This window comes from Gossypium hirsutum, chromosome A05 (genome assembly GCF_007990345.1).
Source record: "Gossypium hirsutum isolate 1008001.06 chromosome A05, Gossypium_hirsutum_v2.1, whole genome shotgun sequence".
NCBI lineage: Eukaryota > Viridiplantae > Streptophyta > Magnoliopsida > Malvales > Malvaceae > Gossypium > Gossypium hirsutum.
Window position 1 is genome coordinate 9474628 of NC_053428.1, and position 21944 is coordinate 9496571.

Below are 21944 nucleotides of genomic sequence, written 5' to 3' on the forward strand. Positions count from 1 at the left end.
TCAATACTTTTTTGGTCAATTTATTCTACTTTTGTTTGGAAAATAATAAATTTAGCCTTTAATCTTTATACATTCTGTCAATTTTTATAACTTTTAGATTTAAAAAAAAATCATTGAATTTTTTAGATTTAGGATCTAATAGACAAGATATGTAACCATTGAGGGCTAAATTTATTATTATACCAATCAAAAGTAAGAAAAATTGAGGAGACAATGAACATTGTTATTAATCCATGCTTAGTTGCTCACTTTCGAAATTGAAAGAAACTAAATTATCCCATTTTTTTTAGAGTGACCAATTTACTCAATGAGAAGTGATTATATGAAAATAGAATGCCACGTCATTTATATCAATTTCCAATAGTTTAATGTCACATCAACTTTTTTTCTCTTGAACTTTAGCATTTCCCTCTTAAAAAAATCAAATCCAACTGAAAATATTAAAATTCAGGAGGAAAAAATTAATGTGACATTAAACTATTTAAAATGAAAACAGATAATGTATCCTTTCTCTTTAATCAAGAGAAAATCAAATTTGAAAAAGATGGGAAAAAATAATTTTATCAAAAAAATAAAAGATGAAGAAACGAAATTCTCAAAATAAGATATATTCATATAGGAATTATTGAAATGGAAATAAAATCATTATTTTGTAAAGGAGTAGACACCCCTATATAATAGTAACACTACTAAATATAAGGAACGCAATCTAATTTAATTATTGAAGTAAACCTAATTATCAATAATATTGATGTGAATATAAAAGAAAGTTTAATATTAAGGCTTCAAATCAAAACATTTGAACGAATGAAACCAATAATGGTTTAGCAATCAAATGGAAAATAATTCATGAATTTTTTGCAAATAAGTGTATTTAAAGTTAATACAAAATTTTCAACCACTAAAATTTAAAACCTCAAGTTAGAAATTCATCAATGGTGGGTAGCATAGAATTTTGGAGTCCAAATTGATGTTATGGTTTTTATGTATTCTTTTTTATACTCATGTACATTGATTTTTTCCTTTTTGGTCTCCGCTTATATGTTTATTTTAATATTGTTGGTGTGTGGGGATAAAAATAAATTTATGAGAAATTAATGAAAGTTTTAAAATGTGTATTAATGTCATTTTTTTAAGATTCTATTCGCCTCACCTATATTATGATGTGCAAAAGGGTTATTGGCAAATAAAGCCCAATGATTGTCTACGTTTTGCTATGATGAAAGCAGTCCACTAATTATTAAGCGGAGCATAATAAGGATATCAATTTATATATCGAATTTTTACCATGATCCTTTATAGAACAATTTAAGAATATAAAAGATGATGAAAAAAATAAGAATTAGTAGTCATATATTTGATTTTGATAATCAATATGTTAGTAACAAATTAATAGAAGGCAATGTACTCTCTAAGTAGTTTGCCCAGTAGTATTATTCAAGATATTTAAAACAAATAAAAGTTCGGTTGGATCGATAAAATTAAAATTTTAGAAATTATGATAGTTTGTATTTAAATTTTATCATACATAGATTTAAATGGATTTTTATAGATTTTGTATAACATACAAAATGATATAAACAACTTTAATATAATATTGATTATTTTATAAATTTTTTTTAATTATTTCTCAACTGATTTGTTATTGGATTAACTCGTAACACTTATTCAATCAAATTTACTTTTTTAGACAAAATGTAAAAGTTAAACATTATTTAAAAAAAAAAACCAACTTTAGATTCAAATATATAAATAGACTGCCAAACACAAAAGCATCTCAGATCCAAAACTCCAATGCCAAAATGTCATCCATGGAGTTGCAGCAGCCAACAGCTAGTGGTAGCAACAAGAATGGTGACCATGAATCACAGTCACAGATGTTAAGTCCTGGCCATAAACGTGGTGGTTGGTTCACCTTTTTCTTTGTTTCAGGTTTCTTTCTCTCTCTCTCTTAATTTCTCAATTTCAGACATGTCTAAAACAACCTTGTAATGAAAACGTGATCGTGTTGTGTCATGTCGTGTGTGTGTGTTTCTCTCTCTGTCACCAGCAACTTTGACAGGATTGATGATAGCTGGTTGGGGATGGCTGACGAATTTGATTGTATATCTGATCGAGGAATTCAATGTTAAGAGCATTGATGCTACTCAGATAAGCAATGTAGTCAACGGTTCCATCAACTTGATACCAATTATCGGTGCAGTTTTGGCTGACTCTTTCCTCGGCTCTTTCCATGTCGTTTCAATCTCTTCACTCTTCTCTCTACTGGTCTGTATACCTCACTCATCCTTAACTCACAGATCTTAATCCCCTGTTCACTAAATTCGATTTCTAACGTCCATTTTAAACTTTTCCAGGGAATAATTGCTCTAACCTTAACAGCGACACTTAGTCACTTGAGACCACAACACTGTGGAACTGGTTCAACCTTGTGCCACACTCCATCGAAACTCCAATTAGCTGTTTTATACACGGGTATTGCTTTGGCATCAATAGGCCTGGGGGTGGTTCGTTTTACTTTAGCATCCTTGGGAGCCAATCAATTTGATAGTCCTGAAGATCAAGGAGTTTTCTTCAACTGGTTTTTCTTTATATTTTATTCTGCCTGTGTCGTAAGTTCTTTAGGCATCGTCTATGTTGAGGATAGTATTAGTTGGGGACTGGGATTTGGCATGTGTGCAGCTTTTAATTTTCTGGGCTTGGTTATCTTCTTCCTGGGAAACCGTTTCTACCGCCATGATAAGCCTCAAGGTAGCCCTTACACGAGTTTGGCTCGTGTGATTGTTGCTGCAATACGAAAGAGGAACGTCTTGGTTTCATCTGAAAGCAAGTATTATTATCATAAGATTAATGATGGAGCTAGTGAAGCCATCGCTGCAACACCTAAACGCAGCTTCAGGTGTGAACTTGATTATTCTTTTGATATAAGCATAAAAAATTGCAGGATTTTTCCTGCCGATCGACAAATCATATTATTGCTTTTGTCAGAAGTATGCTCTTTTTCTTTGAATTGGACTCGGAAACTTAAATAGCAGGGCAACCTGATATTACGATAATGCACGATAACAGTCGGCGCCGTATCAAAAACACTTTCACCTACCACCCACGGTAACTTGAGGATTTGGAATATTAGAAATTTCCTAACTTTTTATTTTCTTTGCATAAAGAAAACACAAAAATTGACTTTGGTATACTACTTTAACACTTAAAATAGCTTTTTGGATTTGAACCTCTAAAAATCCACCAAAAAGAAGACAATTATCATTTACTTAAAATCCCTTAATTTCATTTCTGTAGGTTCTTGAACCGTGCAGCACTGATAACTGAAGGAGACATTAGTTCAGATGGATCCATAGCCAAGCCGTGGAATATAAGCTCAGTTCAACAAGTTGAAGACTTGAAAACTCTGATTAGGATTCTCCCATTATGGGCAAGCACAGTATTTTTAGCCACCCCTATTGTAATTCAGACCAACATGACAATTCTTCAAGCTCTAGCAATGGATCGTCACCTCGGCCCAAATTTCAAGATCCCCGCCGGTTCAATCACGGTCGTGGTTTTAATCTCCTCAGCCATCTTTATCGCCCTGTTTGACCGGTTTCTTTACTCCACCTGGCAGTCCCTGACCGGCCGCTCATTAACACCCTTACAAAGAATCGGAGCAGGCCATGTTTTCAACATCCTAAGCATGGCAATCTCCGCCCTGGTGGAGTCAAAGAGGCTAAATGTAGCCCATGATAACCACCTCCAAGACCACCAGGGCGGCGCCGCCGCCGTGGTGCCAATGCTCGCCTTATGGCTGTTTCCACAACTCATCGTAGTTGGGATGGGTGAAGCTTTCCACTTTCCGGGCAATGTTTCACTGTACTATCAAGAATTCCCTGTCTCAATGAAAAGCACAGCAACTTCCATGATTTCCATAGTCATCGGCGTCGCTTTCTATGTCAGCACTGCTGTGGTTGATCTGATAAGGAACGTTACCGGATGGTTGCCGGACGATATAAACGATGGAAGAGTAGACAATGTTTATTGGACTTTCGTTGTGTTGGGATTGCTTAATTATGGCTACTTTTTACTGTGTGCTAAGTTTTACAAGTATCAAAATCTCGAACAGGAAGCGGAAGCGAACACCCAGATTTGATCAGAACCTTTAATTCAATTTAAGTTTACTGTAGTTATAGGTGAATGTATGATTACGGATAAAATGAAAGGTTTAATTAATATAAGAAGAGGATAAAGATTTAATAACAAGGTGATTATTATGACTTAACTTCATATTGTACGTAAAACAGTGAATATTCATGTAAAAGTAAATTTTATTATATAATTTAATAATTTATAATAATTTAATAAATTTAGTTTTTTTTACATTTCATTTTTTTATATAAATTTAATGAAACAACCATTAAATATTAAAATTATGATAAATGATATCTCTTTGCTTTATAAAAAAAATTTATGCGCCCAATTAATAAATACTATTTAATAAAAATAAACAAACATTAGAGTGTAAATTAAATTGAGATTATAATATAAGGCAATAATAGAAGAAATTATCTTAAAAGGCTTCGGTCATCCCACGCGTAATGTTTTCGTTCAATTTTTTATATAATATGCTGAATATGATTGAAATTTTTCAACGAACAAATTATTTGAACTAAGAAATCTATATTATATTTAAATTACGTTTTAGTTACATATAATTATTTAACTATTAAAATTTTTATTTTTAAATATTTAAAATTAAAATTTTATAATTTATTACGTTATATTATATAGTGATAAGCTAAAGTGACAATTTAAAAAATTAGTATAATAATAAATTTAACTCTCAATTTTTACATATTATCAATTTAGTCATAATTATAAAAATAAATAAATCTCAAAATTTAAAAATAATATTAATTTATTTTAATTTTAAAAAATATATAAATATTTTAAAAATATAATAATAAATTTAAAATATATAATAATAATATTAAATAAAATAAAATCCCTCCCCCCACCGTCCCGTCTCCGTCCCCTAATTATATATCTCTCCTTTTCACGCGAAAACACCGCAGGTCTCTCATTTTCCCCCATTTTATTTTTCTTATCTTTCATTTAGCTTTCAAATTCTTCTATTTCTCAAATTGCATGCATTACTTTCCCATCTTCGAATATCTGTTTATGTTTTTAGAGCTCTTTACTCTGCCTTTCTGTTTTGCGTATTAAATGTGTTTATAACTCTTTGAAGTCAATTTGAGTTTAAGTTAGTTTGTGTTTAGAATTTGAATTTCTCATTTCTTGTGTTGCATGTCATTTTCTTTGAGTAGCATTTATTTATAAACCCATTTTCCAGTCTGGGTTTATGTCATATTTTTGTTATTTACTGGGAATTAATTCTTTTTTTTTTTTAAAAAAGGGTATTTGTTTTCCTGGGAATTCTATGGCATTCTCTCTTTGTTTGGTAGGTTTTGATTATATTAATGTTGTTTGAAAAACAAAACCCTGATGTGTATGGGTGTTTTTGGTGTGGGGTGGTGATTTTTATTTTATTTAATATTAATATTATTATACAATTTAAATTATTATTATATTTTTAAAAATATTTATATATATTTTTTGAATTTTTTAGAGTTAGAATTAAATTGAGGTTATATATAAATTTTGAGAGTTAATTTTTAAAATTATGACTAAATTAATATAATATTTAAAAATTAAAAAAAAAACATAGACTTGTGTTATATCTATTTTTATTGTCATACCAATTTATAAATTATAATTTTAATGGGAGTAATTAAAATAAATGATCGAATATAAATATTTAAATTACAACCTTTTTTTTTATTTTAAAAGTTTAAAATGGATTTTTTTAATAATTAGATAAGTTTAGCCAAGATATTTTTGGTAAAATAGAATTATCTTCATTAATGGTGATGGATGCCAGCTGCTTTACTTGAAAGTTAAAAGACTTGATTCCTCCCCAAAATAAATTTTCGAGTTTTGAAAGCCTATGTCCACATCCTTTCTTTTATTTGCAAAAACCTTTTCAATTTCTCCTCTTTAGTGTCTCTTCAAAAAGATCTTTTCATAATCACTTTTAATTAAATTCCAAATATAAGCTAACAACAAAAATAAATGTAGCTAAAAAATAATAATTCACCTTTCACCAACCGGATCTCATTTTGGCGGCGACTGTGGCAGGAGAGGACTGTCAGCACAGAGGCTAAAGAGGAAAGAGCAACAACAACAAATCCTTAAATTACATTAGTGGTATTTTTTTTTTGTGTTATTGAAAAATTATAAAATAATTATTTAATTATTTGATTTTATCCTTTTTATTTATCAGATATTAAATGGCTAGCAGGAGAATGATGTTTTAACTTTTAAAATTAATATAATATTAATTTTAATTCTCTAATATTTATAAATTGTGTCAATTTAATTTTAATATTAAATTATTTAACTTACAATATTTACACATAGTATAATTTAATTTTTTTGTTTTTGTTTTTGTTTTAGTGACTCTTTTACTTAAAAAGGTAAAAAAAAAGTTATATTTTTTTTATTCTTTTAAAAATAACCCCTTAATGCCAAAAACATAAAATAAAATTGCAAAAGAAAAATTAAATTATACAATGTGTAAATTTTGAAGATTAATATTTTTAGAATTAAGACTGAATTGACACAATATATATATGTTGAGAGTTAAAATTGTTATTATGTCAGTTTTAAAAACTATCAAGTCATTTTCCTATTGGTAATTTAATGTTTGATAAAAAAATATTTTAAATAGTTAAGTAATATTTTATAAGATTAAATAATCAGAAAAATAATAATTATAATTAGATAATTAATATTTTTTGTTTTGATATTTTAGTTTGGTCTCACTTTTAACTTTATTTTTTTAATTCATTTGGGGTAGGTGCTTCTTAAATGTTATTCGGCCGAAGGGCTTCCTCTTTTATTATTATTATTATTTATTTTGAGCTAGCAAAATTAGTCTAAAAAGTATTTTAGAAAATCGGTTTTGTCCGTTTTTGATTGGTTGTTCTCTCTTTTATTTTAAATCGACATACTAACTGATTTAATCTAATTTTAACAATTATAATATATATTTGTTATTTTACAATTAAATTATATTTGAATTATCATTTACTTATTAAATTTTAGTTTTCAAAATTGATAGAATATGAAAAGGAAAACATATATTTTTGTTTATAATTACAATTAAATTTTTAGTGTGTGAAGAAAAGGTTATACTAATTAATATAATAAAAATAAATGATAATTTTGTTATAAAATTTTAATCCCATTCGAAACCTTTGATAATTTAAGAAAGGAATGATAATGACATTACATTTTTATATAACAATATCTTGAGGATGTTTAAAAATGTCGAGAATCTAAATATTAAAATAGGCGATAATGTAAAATTTCATCATAGTTGAACCATACCATTAATTATGTTATGAAATGGACATGAGAGTTGACAAGTACACATAGATAAAGCTGTTGAACATATTGATATTTATTTATTGTTTTATGAGATTTATTATTATTGATTTCTTCTTTAAATAAATTAAAAAAATGGGTGTGAATGAAGGGCATAAAGATGGGCAAACTAAGACACCAGTTTAAGACAAAACAATGCTATTATAAGCTCCATCCAATTAAATAAATAAACAAAAAAATATTTTATATAGTGTCAGTTATTAGAACTCGATTACGAGGATTAGGTATAGATATTAATTTTTTTTAAAATTGAATATATTTAAAAAATATTTGAAGAACCAATCATAATTGAGTAATTATGGCATAAAAATAAGAATAATATAAATTATATGTATTGGGAACCATAACAAAATTTTTAAAAATAAAAATAAAAAATTGAGTTAATGGCATGAAAAACCTTTATGTGTAAGAGTTTGTTGTAATGTGGTATATGTATTTTTAAAATGATTAATTTAATACCTTTACTTTGTTTTCATTAACAATTCTGATTTAGAATCCTAACGTTATCTTTTCTTACTGACATGCCATTTCGTTCAATGAGGGGCCACCGCGTGGTTGTTTCTTGACTTTTGACCACCTAATTGAGATCTTTTTTAACAATTTTTCCTTCTTTTTTTTTCATACAAAATAAAACCTCAAGTTGAGATTAAGCGTTTTTTTTTCTTTTTTTTTTTACTTCGATAAAAAAAAAGATTTTAAGGGTAAGTTGCACTAACAGTCGCTTAATTTTGATATAATTGACAAAACAGTCACTCTGATTTAATTCAGTCATTTAGCTTTTGAAAAATAACAAATTAGTTCCTAACGTTATTGAAAAGTGACAAATCAATCACCCATTAATATCGTTCTGCATCCGACACATTGCAATTAATTTTTACAAGGATTTTAAGAAATGACATTTTCTACAATGTCCAAGATTGTAGCAATAACAGATAACTGTTTATATCTTGTGCATCATGCTTGTCGCCTAATAAAGCTTACAATATAACATTGCTAATACTGTTGAATCCCAACTATACGAGCAGGCAACTGAAAATCTACCAATTTAGGCAAGTACATCATGTGGACGTTGTTGTTACATGAGTCTTGTGTGAGTACCCCCTATTATATACATCTAAGCAACAGACATTTTCTCCCACTTATAGACGGTATTGAGCCAAGAAAATTTTAAATTGGTAAATTTAACAGCATAATCACCGTTGATCGTCCAAGCAACTGATAACAAAGCGACACAGGTTTGATTAGTTTACCTGAACCCATAACCGTAACACCATCAACTGAGAGTTCAGGTTACAATGCAATATCTTTTAAAATAATGATGCACTCCCCATATGGTAAATGAAATGTGTGGGTCTTCGGACGCCACCTCTCAACTAAAGTTGATATCAAGTCGGCCTTGATGCGGACTTGAGCTGGTGTATTTTGTTGTACTGTAATTATTTTAACTGCTACATGCTGCTACCTTAATTTTCGGGCTTGATGCTAGGAGGGTTGACACAAGCACAAGCAATTTATGAGGCACGTTCAAAAGTTATAACAGCACCATATCTCTCTGCCTATAAATTGAAAGCCTGATAACAGCTCTTTAGCAATAGCCGTTAATGGCAAAAACCACCGAGTCCAAGCTAGTCCCTGCTGATATTGAAGCTTCTGAAATGCCAGATTCCATGACCAAAAAGGGTGGTTTCATCACCTTATTCTTCATTGCAGGTCTCTTTCTCTCTCTCTCTCACTCACTCTCTTAAGATATTCTAAGCTCCAGCCTACAGTTATGCATGTTACTTAAGATATTCTCAGACTTGAAATAGCATGTTACAGATTGGGACTAACATTTGTGTATTGTCGGGCACGCAATAAGCAGGGACACTATCGGGAGTGATGTTGTCTGGTTTCGGATGGTTAGCAAACCTGATCGTTTATCTGGTTCAGGAATTCAATGTGGAGAGCATTAATGCTTCTCAAATTGCCAACGTTGTTCATGGTTGCATAAACTTGCTTCCAATACTTGGAGCAATCATTGCTGATTCATTTTTGGGAAGTTTTCAGGTTGCTGCAATTTCTAGCTTTATCTCTTTGCTGGTAAACTTAATCTTGCTTTACATTTCATTCTTCTTAATCCTTGCCGGTCAAGTAACTTCATTGATCAAATTTAAACTTTTCTTTTTCAGGGGATGATTCTGCTGATTTTAACAGCAAAGCTTAGCTCTTTGAAACCTCCACCATGTGAGATTGGCTCAAGCTTCTGCAGAGCTCCATCTAAACTACAATATGTAATCCTGTATTTAAGTATAACAACGGCGTCTGCAGGGTTAGGAGGAAGTCGATATACGCTAGCAACATTGGGAGCAAACCAACTTGATAAGCCTAAAGATAAAGAAACTTTCTTCAATTGGTTCTTTTTCACTGTTAATGTATCTAGCATAATAAGTTCCACTGCAATTGTCTACGTCGAGGACAGCATTAGCTGGGCTCTTGGATATACCATATGTTTTGCCGCTAATTTCATTGCTTTAGCTGTTTTCTTGGCCGGACAACGATTCTATCGATGTGACAAGCCTCAAGGGAGCCAGTTTACTGGTCTGCTTCGTGTTGTTGTCGCTGCTGTAAGGAAAAGGAAGGTCGCGCTCTCGTCAAGAAGTGAAGATTATTACCATGAACACTGTGAAACGAGTAAGGTTATGCCTGTAACAGCAAATCGGTGGTTCAGGTAAAAACTCATAATTTACAAATTCACATTTTTCATACGCAATTATTAGATCCATTAAAGCCTATACTTTCATTTAAGAAAAAAGTGAATTAAGGACAAATACTCCAATTAAAGCATTATCCCATGATATCGATGTCAACCTTAGGCTACTAAGACATTAATTGGAATGGTTTAGGAAGATTCTTCCATGATAATTTACAGAGTATGGGCATAAAAATCATGGTCGATCCTTATCCAAGATCATCTTTTTAAGTGTAACATCAATATGGGTAAGGAGGGTTTCCCATAACTCATTGTTTGATCACATGAAATACAATATGATTCGAAGGTCATGCACAAGAGGTATGATGATCTACCTTATTTTCTTCATATCACACGTAGAGATTTCAACATTGGGCCTTTTAAGTTGTAATCATTAGATGCATGACATATTAATATAGTGGTGAGCTTATGGCATGTGCTCTGGTCAACCCTTGTTCAAGGACTTGAACTCTTACTTTTAGTGAGTTTTGACACCACTTTTCAAAGAACTGCAGAAAGGACAAAAAACATTTCTTTTGAAGAAATAAGACATGAAATGAGTGGCTTAGAATGGCATTCAATAAGTTTTTTGAATTCAAATCTCAACTTGAAACTAATTAAGCTTTGGATGTAGGTTTTTGAACCGAGCAGCGATGAAAACCGAAGGAGACATCGATTCAGATGGATTAATTGCAAGACCATGGAAGCTATGCAGTTTAGAGCAAGTAGAAAATCTGAGAACTGTAATAAGACTTGTCCCAATATGGTCAAGTGGTATATTTCTTATAACCCCGGTAGCAATCCAATCCAGCATTGCAGTTACCCAAGCTCTATCTATGGATCGTCACCTTGGTTCCAATTTCAAGATCCCTGCAGCGTCAATTATAGTTGTGATCCTAGTATCCTCATCCTTCTTCGTAGCCCTGTTTGATCGTTTCGTATTTCCCACGTGGCAGAAGCTGACTGGCCGGCCTCTGACGTTGCTACAACGAATAGGAATAGGCCACGTGATCATTGTCATAAGCATGGCAATTTCAGCAATGGTGGAGTCAAAACGGCTCAAAACAATCCATGATAACAAGCTTGAAGCACTTCCTGGTGCCATAGTGCCTATGCCAGTCTGGTGGTTATTTCCTCAGCTTGTTGTGATTGGTATCGGTGATGCATTCCATTTTCCAGGACAAACTGCATTGTATTACCATGAATTCCCAGCCTCTTTGCGAAGCATCGCGACCGCCATGGTTTCTTTAGTTGTCGGCATTGCTTTCTATGTCAGTACAGCTCTTGTTGAACTAATCAGAAAACTTACAGGATGGTTGCCTGGAAACATAAATAGTGGAAGGCTAGATAATCTGTATTGGATCTTAGTTACAGCAGGGGCACTGAATTTTATGTACTTTTTGGTTTGTGCCAAGCTGTACAAGTGTCGAAATATTGAAAAGGAAGTGGATGCTAATTCCGGATTTGATATATAGTGGTGATGAAGAAACAAAGCTGGAAGGCCTAGTGTGTCTTATCCCCAAATCAACCTGTTAGAAATTTAAGACTTTCAATTCAAAAAAATCTCATGGTCATGGGAATATTGGAAGGTTTGGTTTAATAGATTAGAAAGATCTATGTAGAGCCAAATACCCTTTCATTTAGTGATGTTACATATTCAAAAAGAAGAAAATGACAAAAAGTCACCATTAAACTCAATTGGTTCATGTAATAATTGTAGCTAGCTTTAAGAGGTAACATCTTAATCCGGATTACTAACATATTTGCAATCTGTCCCTTTCTATCAGAAAAAGAATAGGATAAAATTCCTTCGTTTTATTAAAAATAACTTTTATGAAATATTTTTAAGAAATTTACCAAACAACAGAAAATATTTTATGGAGATTCATCTAAATACAAAAAATTAAATCATTTTCTAGAAATCATTTTCAGTGAAACAAACAGAGGATAAGACTAAAAGCATTTTCCTAATTCTGGAAGAAAGATGATGATTAATTTTGCACTAGAAATCTGTAAAGAGTGGTTCACCATCCGCTAGTCAAAATGAACAAAGAAAGATGGAAAAGTACCCATGGTTGACTGGCTGGAATCACTTGATAAAGTACCCACTTTCTTAATGCATTCTGATGCAATGTACCATTATTACGATTAAAAATGGGCTGTCCTAAGTTCATTATTGGCAAAGCCTAAGTTCATTATTGGCAAATGCTTTATTCTGTAGTTTAACTGTTTTGGAATATGTACATAAATACTGACACTACTTTGAAATCATAATGGGATTGAAATATGGTAGGACCTTTTTTCTGCTGCTGTTTCCTCGTGTTTTCCACAATAACTCTATCGAAGTCCAATATCTTAAAGTCTACATATCAAAGGATTGCTTTGAAATTTAAGGGTGGAAAAAGTCATTTTCAGTCACCCCATTTGAATATTGCTTGTTAAAATTCACCTGTCAATCTACATACATACATACATACATGTATATAGGAGCACACTATCCCAGTAGTTCTAATCTTTACCATAGCTGAAAATGAGATTATATTGTTCCACCTAAGAACAAAAACAAAAGGGAACTCTAAAAGCCTTATCATTTATTGAATCGTGTTTTTCCCTGTTCATCCAACTTCCAATTTTGTAAAGCTCTGGAATTTCCAAGGCTGAACCACAAGCAGAGACTTTAAACATCAAAGAAGCGAAGGGAATGAAGGCTTTGATGTTGGGATGAGTAGCTTCCTTTCTCTGTTGATGGCAAGCCATCTTTCATTGATTGGAGATCCTAACTTAATCCTCCACCACTGCCGGTTGATGGTCAAAACAAAGTACCAACTATATGAAAAGTCTATCCACTCAAAAGTCCATGTTACAGATTTTTTTTTAACCATGTATGCCCCATCCCATGTTCATAAAAATCTCTTGTCAGGTGGGTTAACTAGGACAAGAATAACAGAAGACAGTTCCCAGCAAACGACACACTACTTGGTTAAATCATAACATCAGAATACTCTTAATTACAAAGGTAAACAGCTAGCATGCTTATAGCAAGATTTAAGAATTTTTCATGTTTTAACAAAATCGAATAAGGTCGATGCTTTTCTAGTTAGATAATCAAAAAATAACAGCATTTTGACCTTGGACTGCTTGATGAATAGCTTTCTGCCTCAGTAGGATAGATTTTAGTCTTTGCCAATGTACCTAAATTTCTAATACCTATAAGCTCCTGTAGTCTATAACAGTGACTTCATCCTCAGGTGCATCTAGGTCTTGATAACTGCATAAATAAAACAAGGCAAGCTTTACAAACCTAACTGTGGAAGAGATAAAGAGAAACACTATAATACTAAAATAACATAGGAAATCTTCATCCAATTAATAGTAAATTGTTAAAACATAATGTAGTGTTCTCACGGCTTAGACTTCACACTCACATACTACTATACGGAAAGAAGCAAAGTAAATGAAAAATCGAAATACAGAAAATTGCATCTATTTTCTATCTTCCAAAACCATTAGTAACAGGAAACTGCTCAGAAATTGTGAATTCAAAGTAAAGCGGGGCAAGGAAAGGAACTTGTGAGCATATTTCAATGTCAATATAGATTTCAGAAGGTGAGGAACGGTGTTTTATATTTTGATTAGTTACAAGGAAACTAGAGTCATTTAGATATAAGCAAGTTCCCAACTACCATATTTTGGAAAAAAAAAAAACATTATAGGAAAAATATAGATGCCAACGCTATATATAATTAAAATATATTTTGAACTAAAGAAATCACAACATTTAGAAACATGAACTGCACTCTCTAGTTCTGTATTCAAGTAGACAAGTATTAAGGCTACGAACTGCAAATAAAACAGCTGCAATACATCCCAATTGCTTTCAAACAGTCTCAAGCAAGCTTACCTTCTTAAACGACGAGGATCCTGTTGAAAGCCAGGAGGCAAAAGAAAGGGGGCTGGTCCACTTAAATTAGGTCCAGGACGTCCCCCTCTAGTATTGCCTTCGTAAGAAGGACCACCCCGCTCTCTGAAGACCTGCATTGCAAGTTCAGGTGGAGCTGGAACGAAGGGGCCCAAAGGACTGCAATTACACACATATGAGACCTCAAGAAAATAATAAGCTCATTACAGCTACTTGTAGAACAGCATGAGACCTACCCAGCACCAGGAACAGGCATCAATACTGGCGGAGGTGCAATATCTGAAGAAAATGGAGCTGCAACATGCATCCCTTGACCACCAAAAGCATCAAACATTGGATCATCACGATTGCCCTCATCAGGACCATCCTTGTTGGATGGAAATTCACTTGATTGAGGGTTCTCAGATCTATCATATCTATCGCTACCATTTGCTCGATTATCACGTCCTCTACGAAAGCCACGTTCATCTTTCAAGCGATTTTCTAGCATTCCACGTCTTGGGGGCTTGTCCTTCTACAACAAGAAAAAAAGAAAGGTGAACAAATGAGGTTATAAAAGCAGAAACAGAGAACATAACATCAAAACAACAACAATTGTAGCATACCGGTAGACATTGCTGCATAACAGGTGTCCCCCCAGGGGCATCTGGATCACTGTGAATGGAAACAGTGCATATTATACAGGAATCATTAAGATTAAAACAACAACAACAATATGTTGCATGTAAGACCACTTACTTCATGTAATTTTGGTAATAAAGCTCTTCACGAACTTTAGACGTTAGCTCCATCACAAGCTCTGGATGTTTAAGTTTAAGATGCTTGTGCACGAATTCTGCAGCATGGAAGAGCTTTGTGCAACCCTTAGCACCACATCCATACTTCCAACCATACTTTTCATCCCTAATCTTACGGACAAAAGGATTCAAAGCTTCAACAGCAGCAGCTTCTATTTTGTCTTTGGCAGTCATTAATTCCAAAGGATCTTGACCCCTCAATCTCTCTTGCCAGCGTGAGTCAAGTTTCTTTTCCCACTCAGATCCGCTATTAGTAACATCAGAACTCTTTCCCTCTGGTCTCACATGCCTAAGACCCTTAGCTTCACTTGTTTCAATCATTCCATAATAATCCAAACCATGGACACGCCACAAGTAAGTTATAAGAGTATCAAGAAGCTCAACACCCTCCAGGCCTTTCACAGAATTCGAGCCACGTATAATAACCACCGGACCAGTCAAACTACCACGAGATTTATCTCTATTTACTTTGTCATTGTCGAACCCCCTTAATATGTTTTCCTCAATTCCTTTTTCAGAATCCAGTTTTCGTACAAGGCCCTGTGCTTGTTCAATGTCAATATGAATTCTTCTGGGATCAGAACTGATCGGGTGAGCCTTAGGAGCAGCAGAAAGAATATCAGTTTCTTTTGCAGGTTCCTTACCATGCCGCCTTCTTTTGTCACCGATGTCAGTTTCATCTTCGGAAATAGGATCACTAGTTTGGCCTGATTTACTTGATGACAAGGGATTTACACCAGGATTTCTGCATCACAAATATAAATTAAAGGTTAGCTGGTGGAAATAAAATGCAGGGAGCCAGGTTGAATACACAACTAAAGTCAGTGAGCATGAATTTCCATCTTACAAGTCCAGTGTTCCACTCTGCAGATCAAGCAAAAAGTCCTTTGCAACTCTGCATACAAGTTCGTTCCTCCTAAAAAGATAAGACCAAAAGCATAACATAAAAAATAAAGAAGAAATCCAACAATCGCATGATAAATTGACACCAAATCATCAACACCACCACACAACAAAATGCAGGGCGGAGGGAGACCATTGGCTTATTAACAAATTCATGAACTGAAAAATATCATGAAATATGTAAGTACAACTAACCTTTCAATAACAGTGACCAAGTTTGTTGGATGATATTTGTCTCTCAACCTACATGCATAAGCAAGTTAAATTAGAACGATGAAGTGCACAAATAGGCAGGAATTCAGTAACCAATGTGAAGTACCATTCCTCGTCTTTGTGAGCATCAAAAAATGCTTGTTTTTGGGTTGATATATACTCTGACTTGTATTCTTGGTACCTTTACAGTAATAAATCAGAGTAACTTAATATTCCAATTTGTTTAAGCCACAAGTCACAAACAAGACAAACCAAACAGATGATATTACTTCTCATTCGTACCTACGCTCAGCTTCAGCTGGTAGTATATCATCCTCAAGCTCTTGAATGAATTGCTTGTATGACATCAATCCTTCTCTGAAAATATTACTTATCATGTCATGTTATCGTATAAGATAAATAAAGATCCAGCAATGAACTGATAAGAACAACTTTTGAAAGTCCCCTCAATTAAAAGAGAACGTGAATGGTGTCAACACTGCAACAAAAAGTACATGTCTGTAAAGAAGATAAAAAGCTAACCTTTGAGTACTCCTTGAATTGGAAGCATCACCATAACCACCAAGGCCAGAATCACAATCTGAAAAGGCAATATCACTGACAAACTAAAATAAAACAGCATGGATAGAAAACATAGATAAAAAGTTTGTTGCTGTTGCATTATACTATAATGCATCATCACCATATGGAATTTTAGAAGGAATCAATCTACTCAACAGAAAGTCATCCTTAACTGTAATTACGCATCATTTCATAGATTCCCAAAGTTACTTTGATGACATGCATTTCAATACTTTCCAAACCGACGCTGTAATCTGAAAAGGCAAGAAAGGACGCCTAATGCAAAAGACTAGTTTTTAGTTTTGCCCATTCTCAACAGCCAAATATCATAACTCGCCTTGTGAAAATGAGCTCTTCATAGAAGAAGAATTTGCTAGCTTCAAAAAAGAATTATATGTAAAATTTAATTCTCTATATTATCAACACTAACCATAATATATCAAGATTTTATATTAACAACTAAAATGAAAAATTAACCGCAATAAACGTGAGTCTATAACCGGCATATAATGTTTTAAATTAAAGTGATAATATGTGCGAAAAAGACAAACTACAAAGTGGTCAAATCAAACTCAAAAGGGCTTCAAGATTACTCCAAGTGCAATAATTGAAATTTGAAATACTTAAGCAGTTTCTAGAAAGGACAACCTTGATAGCCACCGGAAGAGCGACCTGAGTACCAGCCATGAGGCCTTTCTTCAGGGTAACCAGGCCTTCCCATCATCTCACGATCATATCCACCACCATAGTCATGCCCAAACCTACACCATCAAAAGTGTTTTACAGCATGAGCAGAATCTGAGTATAAACCAAAACAGCCAAGTGAAAATAACTTATCATATAGGAAAACATCATAGTTGATGACTAGAATGTGAACAAGGGTAGAATTCCAGAGTCAAAATAATTAGAGTCATGCACGGAAGATACACTGGATCCAGAGCAACATGAGGAAATTGAATCAATTATCCATTCATAGGTAGCACGGTTGAAAACAAAAAGTTGGTCTCAGATGTTTGTCCAGGCAGTCCAGAATTTTGCAATAACAGTGTAGCTTGCATTAGTAGGAAAAGGAAAGTCCAGTGCAACACCAAGGGATACTAGTGGCGTGTAAGCGTTTACAATAAGAAAATCAAATTGAGTCTCGCAAAAATAATACAAATTTATCAAGAAAACCAGCACAAACACTTGGAACACTCTTCATCAACCATAAATTTCAGTCCCTTTCCAAGAAAAAGCATGCTGCGCAACTACTTACTTGCTCAGTGAGTCATATTCAGTCTCCCATATTTAGGGTTCTTTTGCAGGTTCAGCAGTAGCCATTAGGATTTTGTAGCAGTGATTTGTATTCAAAATAGCCACATCATGGTCAAACAGCGTATACTTTACAAGACAATACCTAAACTACTGATTATATTCCGTGTTAATCCCATGTCTTGAATCTCAATCTTTCAGTTAAAGAATTTTCAAAGCTTAAATCAATCAACCAAAATACTAAGTTGAAACAAATCGGAAATAAGTTCATAAGACTTGAAAACATTAAGCAAAGAAAATCCCGAAGAAGTTAAAAAAACCAAAAGTATAAATGCCTATAGCTAAATTAAGCTGTGTTATTTTACATTCTAATTGTAATTAAATCTGAAAAAAGAAATAAAGGATCACCTTCTATCTCCAGGTCCAAATCTTCCTCTAGGGCTCCCTCTTCTCCCTTCGTATCCTCCATCCTCACGCCTAGACCTCTTATGAGGGGGCGACCTCCGCGGCGGAGGCGAGTGTCTTCTATCCCTATAACTCAACGGCGGTGGCGGGGGGCTAATGCTACTGCGCCTCTTGTAATCTCTCTCTCTGGGAGGCGGAGGCGGAGGAGAGCGGTTGCGATCGTAGTAGTCGCGGTCCCGTCTCTCACGCGAGTCCCGATCGCGGCGTCGAGGTGGAGGCGGCGATGGGGAAGAGGAGTTGGGATCGTCAGACGACGGAAGCTGTTTATTGTTATTATTGTTGTCTTTACGGTCGCCACCGCGACGGCGGTCGAAGGAATCGACCGGCATGTTTATGACTTCGGCCATGACGGGAGGTAGAACGAAACCCTAGAAAGATGAAAATATAGATAAAGGAAGTGGAGAAAATTAACTTTTCGGAGATTGAGGATGGAGAGCAGACCGAAGTCACGAATGAGTAGCCAACTGTAAGCAAAATTCAGTTATAACTGCCTTAGCTGATTGAAACTGAATTTGATCTCTAAGATTCGATTATTAAGTTCGCCGATTTTCAGTTTCACATCCCTCCTATTTGATTTGATGGGCCATTTAATTATAATTCTTTAAGACTTAATCCACGCTTTAGTCCTTAAAGTATATAATTTTACATTTTAGTCTTTAAAAATTTTCTGGCACATTTTAGCTCTTAAGATTATTTGACGTTCTCAATTCAATCCCCAGTGATATTAAATATTATCGTATCAATCTTTTGGCCGTTAAAAAACCAATTAAAATAATCCGTCATCATAAATTGCTACCTATCATGCATCATAAAAATCATTAATTTAAAAAATTGTTAGAAATTTTTAAAAAATTTGTATTGAAAATTATTAATAAATTTAGGAAGAGCTTGCATAAGGGCATCAACAACTCTTTCTTTCTTCCTAGAGGTTTTCTTTTTGAACCCCCAAGCTCCTCCATCGCCCCTATTATCATGCGCCCTAAATCGTCGATAACTCCCACGAGCCAACCCTTAACCTGTGTGGGCCATGCCTTTAAGTTTATCTGGCCTTTATAGTTTTCAGCATCGACAATGACCAAGCCATAGGAACTTTTTTCTTCACAGGCAGTAAACCCAGATGTGGTTTAACCTTAAATCATTGACGGAAAAACATGAGATTGCTTTTATAACGGTTGAATTGGATTACAGCAAGGTCATCCTCAAGATTGGGCTTGCCAATAAGCTTTAGAGAACTGGGTTCCTGCCATACCGTTGGGAAGAAGAAGACACCCAACTGATCTTTCACGAAAGTGTATCGGTTTTTCTATTGGTGCTAGTTATTTGGTTTGTGGTTGACAATTTGCACGCCAACACTAGTGTTGTTGGAAGCAATGGCGCCTCTATTGTCCTGGCTTGTTAGTTTTCCATTACTGTTCTAAAAAAAGCTAGAAAAAAATACATTATCATTTTTATTTTTCATATTTTTTTAAAATTTAAAAATTTAATTTTTTTATGACACAATATTTAATTTTCTTGACACAATATTTTTTTGTATCATTTGAAAATAACAACTTAGCATGATATTATATATATGATAATATATTTTTAATAAAATTTTGAAAATAATAGAATTTAACTTAACAAAACTTAATGGTCAACATTTGAGAAATATTTTCAAATTTTTAAAAATATAGTAAAAAAAATGACAAAATTAAATTTCATAAATTAAATCCCTAACTTACACATAGTAAAGGGGATAATAGAAGAATTTGACCTAAAATTTATTTATTTATTTTTAGTTAAAATTGGTTTTGGGCCATAAGAGGTAATTTTCCTTGGCCCAACCCTAGAAACCTTCAGTCAGGCATCGATATATTAGTTTAGGTTTTAGGGTTTCTTCGCTTGTTGTGGTGAACCAGTTGTAGCTGCCGCTTTCACTTCCCCGCTCCCATCTCACCGAAGCTCTCCCATCGACGACAATGGTTGCCGCCAAGAAGACCGTAACCATCCCTTCCCGTTTTGTTTCTTTTGAATTTTCTGCACTTTTTTTATTCTTAATTTCCTGAAAATATGCTAATAAATGGATTTGTTTTTAATGGGGGTGTTTGACGAAATGCAGAAGAAGACTCATGAGAGCATTAACAACAGATTGGCTCTCGTTATGAAGAGTGGGAAATACACTTTGGGTTACAAAACTGTTCTCAAGTCTCTTAGAAGCTCCAAAGGTATTGGATAAATCTGCGTATTGGTTTGCGATTTCTAAAATTTTGAGCTACCGTATTGATGATTTGACTATTTCCGGCGTTTTAATCCTCCTGATTTAGATGAAGAATGATTAGATTATTTTATGTTCATTGTTTGGTGGTGAATTGAAGTTGAATGCATTTCATCTTGGTTAAAAACTTAAAATGGTCTTTCTCTTGGATAAGGGCATGTGGGTTTTTGGTAGATTTATATATTCATTGGACTGCTTCATTCCCGTTGCTGATATAATGTTGATCAGTTGAGCTTTGAAAGCAGGTATTCATATGTAATTTTTCTAATGTTTTATAGGTAAGTTGATTATCATTGCCAACAACTGCCCTCCTCTTAGGAAGTCGGAGATTGAGTATTATGCCATGTTGTGCAAGGTTGGAGTTCACCACTACAATGGAAGTATGTTCCTTAACCTTTTGTTCTCGTGTTACATTCTTTAGCACATACTTGTATCATGATTTGAGTATTTGTCTCTTGGATTAATTTCATTTTTCACATTGAACTAAGCAGATTATTAATAAGATTAGTTCAGCTATGTTGCTCCAACATCCATATCTAAAGACTATTTCTGCATGAGTATTGGGTATGATTTTCCACTTACGAGAAAATCTTGGGAAAAATAGAGCTGATCTGTGTTAAGACAGATACCCATATTCAACACTGCCCCCTGAATCTGAATAATGTAGATTCTGCCCTTCCTTGCATCCGTCCATTCTCTAGTTATTACGAACAAAGCTTGTATTTCTAGTGTTGCCGATAGAAGTGGTAGGATGAACAGATGATATGGCCCATTACATGTGTTCTTCATCTAAGTATCTCAACTTATCTCAAGTTCTATATATAATGTTGTTGAAAGTTTTCTAGCAGTCATCGTTTGTTTTAAAGAGTAATCCCCTTGACAAGGTTTTTTTTTTTTTGCAGACAACGTAGACTTGGGCACTGCTTGCGGCAAATACTTTAGAGTGTGCTGCCTCAGCATTATTGACCCTGGTATATATAAGAGTGTTGATAACATGTTGAATTTACGAATACATCTGTAGTTTCTGATTGTGGTAAATATCTTTTGTGTTTTTACAGGTGACTCTGATATTATAAAGAGCATGCCCGGTGATCACTAAGCTATGGGGGATAACTTCCTAGGTGCTGATTTAGTTTCAATTTTTGGGTGTCTAAAAACATTGTTGATGTTAAAGACAAACTTATTCTGAAATTCAGAACTTTCTTTGTAGTGTTTGTGGGACAGAGATGTTATTGGCCCATGTATTAGTGAATTTTTGGAGTGGATTTCGTTTAAAAATCTTTCTTTCAACATTTTTTATGGTAGATTATAAATTAATGCTCCTTTAGAAAAGCTAAGAAGTTGAGGACGACATGG

At 33.6% G+C, this 21944-nt stretch overlaps 4 protein-coding genes across 5 annotated transcripts; 3 read left to right on the forward strand and 1 right to left on the reverse strand.

Moving 5' to 3' along the window:
* Window positions 1-1780: 1780 nt before the first annotated feature.
* On the forward strand, window positions 1781-4251 carry LOC107959058 (protein NRT1/ PTR FAMILY 2.7). The gene is made up of 4 exons (XM_016895017.2): window positions 1781-1932; window positions 2051-2268; window positions 2358-2899; window positions 3298-4251. Exons 1-4 carry the CDS (start codon window positions 1803-1805, stop codon window positions 4139-4141), a joined length of 1734 nt encoding a protein of 577 aa, XP_016750506.1. The 5' UTR covers window positions 1781-1802; the 3' UTR covers window positions 4142-4251.
* Window positions 4252-8202: 3951 nt separating this feature from the next.
* On the forward strand, window positions 8203-11805 carry LOC107959057 (protein NRT1/ PTR FAMILY 2.7). 2 transcript variants are annotated; one of them, XM_016895016.2, is made up of 4 exons: window positions 8203-9207; window positions 9359-9543; window positions 9666-10204; window positions 10860-11805. In XM_016895016.2, the coding sequence occupies exons 1-4, from the start codon at window positions 9099-9101 to the stop codon at window positions 11698-11700; spliced, it is 1674 nt and encodes a 557-aa protein (XP_016750505.1). In that variant the 5' UTR covers window positions 8203-9098; the 3' UTR covers window positions 11701-11805. The 2 variants fall into 2 exon arrangements, with proteins under 2 accessions (XP_016750505.1, XP_016750503.1); XM_016895014.2 differs by having other exon boundaries at window positions 8206-9207; window positions 9359-9576.
* Window positions 11806-12728: 923 nt separating this feature from the next.
* On the reverse strand, window positions 12729-19105 carry LOC107959056 (serrate RNA effector molecule). The gene is made up of 12 exons (XM_041113252.1): window positions 18278-19105; window positions 17267-17379; window positions 16580-16637; window positions 16340-16414; window positions 16164-16238; window positions 16040-16087; window positions 15789-15857; window positions 14883-15686; window positions 14750-14798; window positions 14381-14658; window positions 14127-14303; window positions 12729-13493 (listed from the first exon to the last, which is right to left on the reverse strand). The coding sequence occupies exons 1-12, from the start codon at window positions 18679-18681 to the stop codon at window positions 13433-13435; spliced, it is 2211 nt and encodes a 736-aa protein (XP_040969186.1). The 5' UTR covers window positions 18682-19105; the 3' UTR covers window positions 12729-13432.
* A 129-nt stretch (window positions 19106-19234) lies between these two features.
* LOC107959055 (60S ribosomal protein L30) lies at window positions 19235-21866 on the forward strand. The gene is made up of 5 exons (XM_016895013.2): window positions 19235-20313; window positions 20433-20538; window positions 20867-20968; window positions 21491-21559; window positions 21647-21866. The coding sequence occupies exons 1-5, from the start codon at window positions 20293-20295 to the stop codon at window positions 21685-21687; spliced, it is 339 nt and encodes a 112-aa protein (XP_016750502.1). The 5' UTR covers window positions 19235-20292; the 3' UTR covers window positions 21688-21866.
* Window positions 21867-21944: the final 78 nt, after the last annotated feature.

Coding starts and splice junctions, on each gene's coding strand:
- LOC107959056 (XM_041113252.1), bottom strand. CDS start 18,681: ATGGCCGAAGTCATAAACATGCCGGTCGATTCCTTCGACCGCCGTCGC. Junction 16,239..16,339: donor CCAGCTGAAGCTGAGCGTAG/GTACGAATGAGA, acceptor ATTACTGTAAAG/GTACCAAGAATACAAGTCAG. Junction 14,304..14,380: donor ATGCCTGTTCCTGGTGCTGG/GTAGGTCTCATG, acceptor GTGTAATTGCAG/TCCTTTGGGCCCCTTCGTTC.
- LOC107959058 (XM_016895017.2), top strand. CDS start 1,803: ATGTCATCCATGGAGTTGCAGCAGCCAACAGCTAGTGGTAGCAACAAG. Junction 1,933..2,050: donor CACCTTTTTCTTTGTTTCAG/GTTTCTTTCTCT, acceptor CTCTGTCACCAG/CAACTTTGACAGGATTGATG. Junction 2,900..3,297: donor ACACCTAAACGCAGCTTCAG/GTGTGAACTTGA, acceptor TCATTTCTGTAG/GTTCTTGAACCGTGCAGCAC.
- LOC107959057 (XM_016895014.2), top strand. CDS start 9,099: ATGGCAAAAACCACCGAGTCCAAGCTAGTCCCTGCTGATATTGAAGCT. Junction 9,208..9,358: donor CACCTTATTCTTCATTGCAG/GTCTCTTTCTCT, acceptor CGCAATAAGCAG/GGACACTATCGGGAGTGATG. Junction 9,577..9,665: donor CTAGCTTTATCTCTTTGCTG/GTAAACTTAATC, acceptor TTTCTTTTTCAG/GGGATGATTCTGCTGATTTT.
- LOC107959055 (XM_016895013.2), top strand. CDS start 20,293: ATGGTTGCCGCCAAGAAGACC. Junction 20,314..20,432: donor TGGTTGCCGCCAAGAAGACC/GTAACCATCCCT, acceptor GACGAAATGCAG/AAGAAGACTCATGAGAGCAT. Junction 21,560..21,646: donor CCTCAGCATTATTGACCCTG/GTATATATAAGA, acceptor GTGTTTTTACAG/GTGACTCTGATATTATAAAG.